This window comes from Triticum urartu, chromosome 7A (genome assembly GCF_056163025.1).
Source record: "Triticum urartu cultivar PI428250 chromosome 7A, HENAU_Tu73, whole genome shotgun sequence".
In the NCBI taxonomy this organism is placed as follows: domain Eukaryota; kingdom Viridiplantae; phylum Streptophyta; class Magnoliopsida; order Poales; family Poaceae; genus Triticum; species Triticum urartu.
This window is the reverse complement of record NC_141879.1, coordinates 190,577,501-190,587,665: the sequence shown is the minus strand read 5'-3', so window position 1 is coordinate 190,587,665 and position 10,165 is coordinate 190,577,501. Positions and strand designations below refer to the sequence as shown.

The 10,165-nt window shown below is 46.2% G+C and overlaps 2 protein-coding genes across 3 annotated transcripts; one reads left to right on the top strand and one right to left on the bottom strand.

Annotated features, from left to right (window-relative positions):
- The first annotated feature begins 897 nt into the window (after nucleotides 1–897).
- On the top strand, nucleotides 898–5,538 carry LOC125523656 (aluminum-activated malate transporter 9). Its single transcript, XM_048688708.2, has 6 exons — nucleotides 898–1,623; nucleotides 2,945–3,082; nucleotides 3,177–3,446; nucleotides 4,039–4,175; nucleotides 4,266–4,412; nucleotides 4,496–5,538. The coding sequence occupies exons 1-6, from the start codon at nucleotides 1,236–1,238 to the stop codon at nucleotides 5,171–5,173; spliced, it is 1,758 nt and encodes a 585-aa protein (XP_048544665.2). The 5' UTR covers nucleotides 898–1,235; the 3' UTR covers nucleotides 5,174–5,538.
- A 217-nt stretch (nucleotides 5,539–5,755) lies between these two features.
- LOC125523655 (aspartyl protease APCB1) lies at nucleotides 5,756–9,778 on the bottom strand. Of its 2 annotated transcripts, XM_048688707.2 has the most exons (9): nucleotides 9,015–9,775; nucleotides 8,099–8,216; nucleotides 7,793–8,016; nucleotides 7,453–7,689; nucleotides 6,841–6,994; nucleotides 6,668–6,750; nucleotides 6,463–6,577; nucleotides 6,299–6,371; nucleotides 5,756–6,209 (listed from the first exon to the last, which is right to left on the bottom strand). In XM_048688707.2, exons 1-9 carry the CDS (start codon nucleotides 9,758–9,760, stop codon nucleotides 6,067–6,069), a joined length of 1,893 nt encoding a protein of 630 aa, XP_048544664.2. In that variant the 5' UTR covers nucleotides 9,761–9,775; the 3' UTR covers nucleotides 5,756–6,066. The 2 variants fall into 2 exon arrangements, with proteins under 2 accessions (XP_048544664.2, XP_087393747.1); XM_087537621.1 differs by having other exon boundaries at nucleotides 6,668–6,994; nucleotides 9,015–9,778.
- Nucleotides 9,779–10,165: the final 387 nt, after the last annotated feature.

The following is a 10,165-nucleotide window of genomic DNA, read 5'->3' as shown; positions in this document are numbered from 1 at the left end:
TTCATGCCAGATTTCAAAATTCTGTTTCTCAATGTACATTATAAGTTTGGACCTGAAATTTTTAGGATTGTAGTTACATTCCTTACGAACATTTACAATTTTTTCAGAATTTTTTGAAACACTTATGAATGTTGTTTTTAAACTTGAAGCACCGGGAGTACCCCATGGATAGGAGTACCTGATACTTTCCCAACACGCACCAATTACAAAAGAACCCATCGTACAAGTTGTTGGGGGAGAATATCACATGAAAAACATGTGGAAAAGATGAAATTTCAAAACAATCTCAATAAGAACATGGAATGTTAAGAGGGTGATGTTTTATTGCCAAATGAAAGTTCAAGTTCAAGCATATTACAGGATGTGAGCTATAAAAATAACAAAATCAGCATCGAACGGTGTCGAACACAGTAACGACACTATTAATTGTTGAATTTGTTGTTTTCATGTCTCACATCTTGTAGAGTGTTTCAAGTTGGAATTTTACATGACAGTAAAACATCACATCCTAACATCTTCATGTTTTTTCTGTTTTTTCTCTGACTTCCAAACCAACATTTTTTTTTTTGAATGTTGGTTTCCATGATATTTTCCCAAAGCTGTTGTATCCTGGTGCAATTACCTCCTTGCACAACCTATTTCTATGAGCGAAAGGACATTACAAGAAAATTTCCCATTTGAGTAAAATGTTAGTACAAAATGTATTGAAAAAATCCTTCGACATACAGAAATCGAAAGGGGGCAGATTCCAAAGAGCAATTGGCCTCACAAACCAGCAAAAAAGGTCCAAAACAAAAGAGGAATTCTTCAGATCAGACCGACCAATCCGACAACGGGGCACAAGGATGATGGATCAACCCCACGCGCGCCCGGATCACGAGAAAGCGACGGATCAATTCTGCCCTGCGTGGCCTTGCACCTCTCGCAGCGGATCGCATCGCACGGCGGCCAGCCGCTCGCCGGATTCCATCCCGCCATATAAAAATGCGGCCTTTTGCCACCCATGGCGCTTTCCGCCCGTCCCTTCCCTTCCCCTCCCCGGCTCCGCAGCTTTTCGCGTCGCGCGGCAGCCGCCGGGGTGACGCCACGGCTGACCAGAGTCCATCCATATAAACCGAGACCGCGACGGGCGCGGCCGCCGACCAAGAAAGGCCGAGAGCAACACTGCGCACCCTGAAATCCGAACCCACGCGCGCGCGGTATCCTTCCAGAAGCCCTCGCAGATCCATCCGGCCATGGCCGCGGGCGTGCCGCCGGCGCAGCTGGGGTCGCTGTGGTCGACGCTCGAGGACCAGCGGGGCGCGCGGGGGGACGTCCCGCTGCTCTCGTCGGCGTGGAGCCTGCCGGGCTCCCAGGCCGGCGGCGGCGACGGGGGGCCCAAGCAGGGGCTGCTCCGCCGCGCCGGCGCCGCGGTGGCGGGGGCGTGGGGCGCGCTCTGCGACGGGGCGGCCGAGATGTGGGCGTTCGCGCGGGCCGACCGCCGGAAGCCCGTCTTCGCGGCCAAGGTCGGCCTGGCGCTCGCCCTCATCTCCTTCCTCGTCTTCCTCCGCGAGCCGCGCGACATCGTCAGCCACTCCGTCTGGGCCATCCTCACCGTCGTCGTCGTCTTCGAGTTCAGCATCGGTAACGCGCCAGTCCACGCCGCTTCTCCGCCATTTCCCCCGTTCCGTTGCGACGGTTTCTGTACTGTGCCATTCTTGGTTCGAGGTCTCGGGGAAAACTCCTTGACTTTCTTCAACATTCCCCGTGACTTGATCTCGTAATGATAAATTTAGGCCTCTGTCATGTGCCCATTTTATGCCCGGGTGCATCAGTGACTTGAGCATGTCAATTTTAATTTAGGGTAAACATTTTGCCGTGCGATTCTGCTCACATATGCGGATCAGAAGTTCTTGTTGCAGTGAAGAACACGCGAACCTGTCAGGCTTAGATTTCAGGAGTGTAAAGTCTATGTCAAGAGCCTCTCAATCAGAAAGAGAAGTCTGTATCAACATCATTTAGAGTGAGATATTTCACTGCTAAGGGACACAGAATTTTGTCTTCCATCAGCTCCTGTCAATTGACCTCCCATTATTGCTGGTGATGCAAGAAACGTGCACGCTACTATCGGAACTTGAGATAGGCAGATTAATCTAGTGGTGTTCCTATAATTTATACTGATCACCCGTAGATTCTGTCTTTTCTGTATTGTTTAGGCTCTGGGCCACCACTTAGAAAGTGATCTAGTTACCTTTTTCTTTAAGAAAACGTCATTAGTTTATCTATGAGCGATGGGAAGCACCACTAAATTTTATTGCTGGAGATTGTACTTGGGACCACTTTGATCTTAGACCTGCTGTTGAACTTACTATACGGAATGGTAGAAATACATATGACTAAAGAAATGAATGTTGTTCTGTAGACAAACTACTAGTATTTGACCAAAGGCACCTGTAGTTCTCAACTGGTATTCTTATTTCCTGGGATGTTGCTTGCTGGTCTTCCATAATATCATTGTGATGCAGAAGTCAATCATAATGGTAGTGGTATTTTTGAATTTTATATTGTTGGCTTCATGGCTTGCATGTTTGTTCCTTAGCCTGCTCAATGAGGTGTTTGGCTCCATATATGAAGTGGTTATGTTTTTTTTACCTAGTTGTATTTTGTAAACTTTTCACAATGAGTGTTTGGAAGTACCGCTAACCTCTGTTACTAGAGATTCTAGTTGAATGATTGGAACCCTTCATTGTAGTACCGATTGTAGAACTCACACAGATGCACACTCGCACTGAAGATTGTTTCTTTCTCATGTGAATTTTCTGGTCTTCAAAATACCATTTCAATACATAAAACATCAGTTATTTATCACTCTGTCTTACCTAGGTCTCAATATGGTGCTCTGTTTGTTTGTACACCTGCAAATAGTAGGAATTCCCCTTCAGTAACCTGGTCCGCTATTATGCAGGTGCAACATTGAGCAAAGGTTTCAATAGGGGTTTAGGAACTCTTACTGCAGGAGGGCTTGCTCTAGCAGTTGCCGAATTGTCCAAAAACTTGGGTGCATTGGAAGAAGTGATCCTTATTATAAGCATCTTTACTGTTGGTAAGCATTGGGGCATGCTGCGATCATTTCCTGGTGCATTTTATACAGGTGTATCTAATTTGTACGCCTCTACTTTTATGTTTTTGACTGCTAGGTTTTATCACAAACTTGGCAAAGCTACACCCAACGATGAAGCCTTATGAATATGGATTTCGTGTATTCTTGTTGACATTCGTTTATGTCATGGTCTCTGGGTACAATACAGGGAAGTTCACTGATACGGCTGTAAGTAGATTTGTATTGATTGCTCTTGGTGCTGCTGTCAGTCTGGGAATCAATATAGGCATTCACCCAATCTGGTCTGGAGAGGATTTGCACAATTTGATCGCAAAGAATTTTGCTGGTGTTGCAAAATCCTTAGAAGGTAATACCCCACCCCAACCCTTAATATAATGATGCTTAGAATCACATTATTTGTCAACTATACATTGCTAAAAAAAGTTAGAAAATATTAGTTGTTGTATCATTGCAATGCCGTAGGGTATATCCCTCTTTATCCCTAAACTGTCTCCTAATGTAGCATTCACATTAAGCCACGTCACTCTAAAAGAAAAGTAGCTGGATTATATCCAGGATCGACCAAGTCCGTTAGATCTTGGCAGTTGGGACAGTCATGTCCTTTGGTTAAAAGACACATCCCTTGGTGAAAGGATCTCTCTTTGTGGAAAGACAATTAAGATGTCTCAGTTTGTAACTTTCCAAAGGATGTGGCAATTATAAGATTGCTTAACTGTGCCAGAAAACCAATCTACCAAAATTTGACATTTCAGTTGGTTTATGCACTTCAACAACATTTGGATTTTGCAACTCAATGCTTAAACATGCAATTTTTACATATAAATATTTCAAAATAAACACACTAAAACATTTAGTAATACCCGCAGCAAAGTGCGGGCTTTACACCAGTATACATCTGATTTTTATGCCTTCATTGACAATTTGGCTGTTCACTCTAGGCTGTGTCGATGGATATCTGAAATGCATGGAGTATGAAAGGATTCCTTCAAAAATTCTTGTATATCAAGCTTCTGATGATCCTCTATATAGTGGGTACAGGGCAGCTGTCGAGGCGTCAGCGCAAGAGGAAACCCTGGTTCAGTTTTTGCTCTAAAGCTAACACTTCTATTTGGGTTATCTCACCTTTTCTGTTAATTCTGACTCGGTCCTTTTGTATGTGCTCTAGCTAGGTTTTGCTATATGGGAACCGCCCCATGGTCCGTACAAAACGAGGAACTATCCTTGGAAGGGTTTCACTAAAGTTGGTGGAGCATTGAGGCACTGTTCCTTTGCGGTTATGGCATTGCATGGTTGCATTCTTTCAGAAATTCAGGTTTGCTAATTTAGTTTACTCGACAACCTGTTGAACTTCTGCATTTATTACCTAAACAAATGTATATTTGATTTTCATTGTAGGCACCGCCAGAAAGCAGAAGGGTTTTCATTTCAGAAATTCATAGAGTGGGCAGAGAAGGCGCTAAGGTGTTGCGCGAGCTTGGAGACAATGTGAAGACAATGACCAAGTTGAGGTCTTCAGATATTCTACTGGAAGTTCACTTGGCAGCTGAGGAGTTGCAAAAAAAGATTGACGAGAAGTCATATCTTCTGGTGAACACTGAAAGATGGGACACTAGCAAGCGAGCTGAAGGAATAAAAGATGCCATAAATGGCAACAGCGCGGCGGCAAAAGAGAATAAGAATGAAGTGACGGAGCCTACTATTGCCGATCAAACTGCGGCTCAGCATTATAAGAGCTTTGCTGCTGCTTCGTTTCTTAGCCGATATGATTCATCAGCAACTATAGACGGCTACAAGACGCTACTATCCTGGCCTGCACGCAGATCATTCCATCCAAACTTGCCGCTCGAAGACGAGGAGTCAAAAACATATGAAAGTGCAAGTGCCTTGTCCTTGGCCACATTTGCCTCGCTCCTAATCGAGTTTGTTGCCCGGTTACAGAATGTTGTTAACGCATTTGAGGAGCTGAGTGAGAAGGCTAATTTCAAGGACCCTGTGGAGGAGCCTGTTGCAGTTAGCATAGATAATGGCGGGCTTCTCGCTAAAATATGCAAGTCTGTTGGGCTGAAGAGTTGACATCGACGATGACTCTGCAAGGTCCCTCCACCTGGAAACCTTGGCACTCACTTTTGTGATTCAGTTTGTTTAATAATTTTGGACAATGACATGTGTATAATACAAAACTCGTGTGTGTGTGCAATGAAAACATTGACAGGGTGCGTTGCTAATGGAGCTCCTGTTTGCCGCCACTAAGTTGATCAATATGGTAATTTTGTTGAACCTTGTATTTCTAATGTTAACATGTTGAAGCACTCTGTAAATAACATGTTATTGTTCGATAGTTGGTAGTTGCACGCGCAGCTCAATGTCATGTATAATGTGTGCAAGAGAGATGTCTCCTGACCTACCTGATGATGGGAAGGTAGCTGTGTTTTAGTTTGCTCATGAGTCACCATAATGCTTTTGTTGTGAGCTTGCTTTTAATGCATTTCTATGCTTTGTTACACTCTGCTCAAAGGTGTGATGTTGCTTTCCATGTGTTGGTGAGGTTTGTTTGGACATGAGACTTATGTTGCTTGAGTTAAACATTATGTGTAGCCTCCACGCGATATTCCAACCAAAAACTCCTGTATATTGGACAGAAAATACAGAAATAAATAAATCAGAAATCACATAACTGCTACTCATTTGAAATTGATATGCTTCACCACTTAGTCTTACAAGTGGATGAGATATACTCTACAGCATACCCATAGGTATGCAGAGTTCTGCTTCTTTGGTATACATACAGCAGAGAAAAATTACAGGTACTGGCTATATCTATTCACCTTTCTTCCAATTTGGTTTTCCTATACCCCTTGTTTAACTACATCCATTATATGGTTATGGCAGCTTCGGTCGCAGAATTGCGCGTCGAAAAGGTGAGCGCATGGTCAGGCGAACACGGGACGATCATCTGCCTGTGCCATTTAAAGAAGTTGACTGCGCAATGCTCTCGAAAGGAAGAACGGAACCATGCTTGCTTTCTGTGGCCTGCTGCAGTCTGACTGAGCCCATCCGATCTGATTCTCGTCGTTGTCATACGCAACTAACTTCCCACGGAGGGAAACATCTGCAACAAGCAAAGGGAGAGAAAGGTGAGCTTGACAGAGATGGTTAGTGAAGCCATGGAAATGTGGCACACAAACGACCGGTCGCTACCTCCAATTACTATTGTTGAGCTGTGGCCAATCTCTGTTCCATCAAGCACCCCTAGGCAGACATTGCCCTTGTCCTGAAAATGAGGTACAGGAAAAGTATGATGGCGATGAACTCCGTAGAGGAAATGAGGTTGAAGTGATTACTGGGGTTTCCTGTGAACTTACGCTGATGATCAAGTAGTTCTCGGGAGAAATTGCGAACGTTCTTGGGATCACAAGCCATGCTTTGCTGAAATGCAGGAGCAAGGGCTTGAACAGTTGCTTCACATCATCCACAGACCTGAAAAGTATGAAGTTTTAATTCTACATCCATTGCGATGATAAAAAACCAAACGATGTTTTGAGAACTAACAGATTTCCAGCACATTACCTCACTGGAAAATTAGGCTTCATGCAAAAAGGCAGCGTTTGATCTGATTTATCGTGTACAAAGCCTGGAGAGACCGCTTCGAGCTGTTGAATTACAAGATCGTAATCAGGTATATGCAGCATGGAATTAACTGAACTTGTTTCATCTGTTGGAGAGTTACTGCGAAAACTCACCGAAGCAATCAGGCTTGTGTATATTTCATGCGGAAAATAAGTGTATGAGCTCCCGCTGTCGAAGATCACTTGAGTCAGCTTCCCAGCCTGCTCTCGCACATTAAGCTCCTGACCTCCATAGTTCACTTTCTGTACTATCGTGCTGTACACGTCCCTGACAGTACACAAAATGCAAAACTGCAGTCAGATACGCGTTCTAACCTCAACAAAGTGAATTTTCATATAATGGATCACAAGAAGCGCAATGTTTTTATGTATGGTCAAGGGAGATCTTTTTCACAGCATAATGCATGAATATACTATAATTCGACGGTGTGATGCTCTATCAATTGCTATGGCTACTGAAAAAAAGGGGCCACTTCAGTTGTGGAAGCGACACAAATGTTAGAAAGAAGTAAAGAACAAAGCAACATTGCAGAGCAGTTGGGCAAAGTTTCCATTTGCAGTTTGAGTCCTGAGAGCGACAGGAATTGGTTAAGATTTCTTGAAGATTTGCCGCAAGCGGGGCATGCCGTATCCCGCCGAAGACGACGCGGGGTACCATGCTATTCATGGCAGAAATGATGGCCACATGCGAGAATAATCTTCAGACAAGGGAGGGGGGAGACTCACTCTGGACCGTTGCGGACGGGAACCCATGTCATTCCCCATCTGGGAACGTAATCATCACCGAGAAACATGTAGCCACTACTGCTGGGATCCGTGGCGATGCAATGGCCGAAAACGTTGGAAATGATCCCTTGCTTGGCTAGCTGGGTAGGGAGGCTCATTGCCCCGTTGCTGAGGCCAAGGATCCCATCAGTACTTGCTGGTGAGTCCAGAAGCTTTCCTTGTTGATCATGTGCACACCTAACAGATGGTACACAAAATGGGCAGTTTGTTAGCATACAGACATCACCACCCATCTCTGAAGATTGAACAGGTTTGGTTATCGGAAAAAGGCGTGCCGTACCCGAAGACGAAGTCCATGTTTTCCCTCTCACCGTCCGCGGTGATCAGTCGCATGTTGTCCCTCGCAAGCACGCCGGCAGAGGAACTTCGGTCCGCATACGCGATCTCATAGTCGCATTGTTTGCAGGTGTCACAGTAATTTTGGTTGCCTTGCAATTCCTGACAATGTGAATCCTTAGGTGGAACTATGTTTTCTTTTGCGGGCTTATACAAAGGATGAGGCCCCTGTAATAAGATACGAAGCCGATCAGGAACACAACTTTGGAAATCAGGATCATGATGGAATGTGACTGAAAATGGCACTCGCCTTTGTGCAATTTGTGCAGGGAGCATCACACTGGATCCATGTGAGTGCACTCCCTGTATCAATATCAAGAAAATAGGGCCTTGCAGGATTGCCAATGTTTACAGAAGTGTAGTACTGCCTGCATATTAAAAGGTGGAACAATCAGAAGAAGAACAATGCCATGTTAGTACCGAAAATTGCACCGTATTCTTAATAGGCAACAGAATCGAAGAACAGGACTTTGTCAAAGATTAATCATGCGAGCAGAAAGATTAATCTGAACACCAAAATGTTGACTTTGTGAGGTCGACGGTGTAAGTCTTTGCTTGTTGGTTTATACTAGCAGTAGCGACATGCCTATATCTAAATACAGGCTTGTAAGTACTATTTTAATATGTCGACGGTCAAATATGCTTATAAACCCAGCATGACAGGACAGAGATGCAACATTCCAAAGAACAAATCCCTGCTGGGCCAGTTAGTTAATTACCTTGACTAATTCCTGCAAGGAAGGATTCAACTCACTCATGTGTGGTTTATTTCCTTTTGATAGGTTATTCATGTGAAATTATTATTCGTTTAAAAATATATGTTTTTTAATAGAATATTCGTGCTGTGGAATTTGCAAAGTGTACGAGAAAAAGACACACTAATATGCGAAAAATAAAGGAATCGAGAGCGAAGATGAGAAGTTTTTAAACAGATTGAGATTAAAGTGACAAAAATGGTGATCCAACCGAAGTCCCTGGAAAATGCGACTGGGAAACTCCGAGAAGACAAGAACCAAATGCGCACGGAATCAACCAAACCAACCCAAGGCCAAGAAACAAACTTCCTTCCGTCGTAGGATGCAAAAAGAATCCAGGCGGCGGAAAGGAGCAAATTGTGCCTTTAGGCGAAAGGGATTCGAATTCCTGCGCCGGCCTGTTTCACGCACCTCTCCGGCAGCACGGCCGTGGTCGAATCCCTCTCCGCCGCCGCGGCCTTGACGCCGGCGGCGGCGGGCTTGGGCTTGGGGTGCAGCGGCAGGAGGAAGGAGGAGGCGCGCCCCTCGCCCCATTTCCAGTCCTCCTCCCCGGAGAAGGAGAAGGAGTAGAGGCCGTAGCAGTGCGCCGCCACCGCGAACGCCGCGAGCACCACCAGCGGCGCCGTGGCCAGCCGCAGCAGCCTCCACGCCCGTCCCAGGGCCGCCGGCGCCGGCGCCTCGCTCCTGGGCGACGCGTCCCGGCCCCCGCCGTCGGCGTGGTCCGGGAGGGCGATCACGACGACGCCATGCAACGGCGTCGTCGTGTCCTCCCCCGACAGCAACGGCGTGGCCGCCATCTCCGGCGAGGCCTGTAGAGATGTAGCTCCGGCTGTTGCAAGCTTGAGAGGAGGAGGAGGAGGAGGAGGAGGAGACGGTCGTGGACGCGAAGGAAGGGAAGGAGCGCGCGACGCGACGCTATGGTGATGCGATGCTGGCTGGGTCGTGTCGTGTGCTTGGTTTGGGTTTGGTATATTATGGCTCGCCGTCGCCGGCTGGGCTGCGGCTGCGGGTTTTGGATGCTTGCGACTGTGCGCGCGGGCTGTGTGCGACTGGGCCTGAGCCATGCCCGCTTGGGTTGACCTCTTCTTAAGAAGAGGAGAGGAGGGCGGAATTGGAAGGTAGCAAAGTGAAGTTTGCAGCAGCGGCAGCAAGGTCATTGTCGTTGGCGCTCTCCGGCAAGCGTGGCCGCTTCTGTGTTGCTGATGTTGTTGATCCGGAGGCCGCACGCAGGCACTCCCGCTGCGGCGTGCCGACCGGGATGGTGGTGGTGGTGGTGGATGACCTCTGGGGTGTGTGGTACAAGTGTCGACCGGCGGTGAATTCCACCTTTCATCCTCTTACTTGTGCATTTGTGACACTTTCTTGTAATATTAACCAGTAAAAAAAATCAAGTAAATAGCGGAGAAAAAACTACCGCAATTTGGGTCATGGTTTTCAAAAACTACAACGTTATTTTTGCTTGACTGATGCGGTGATGCCTACCAACTTGAGTATAATTTGCTGCAAAGAAACGCTGGTTACCCGTTCGGCTCACATTGAAGTTGACATCCGCGGCCCGCCTG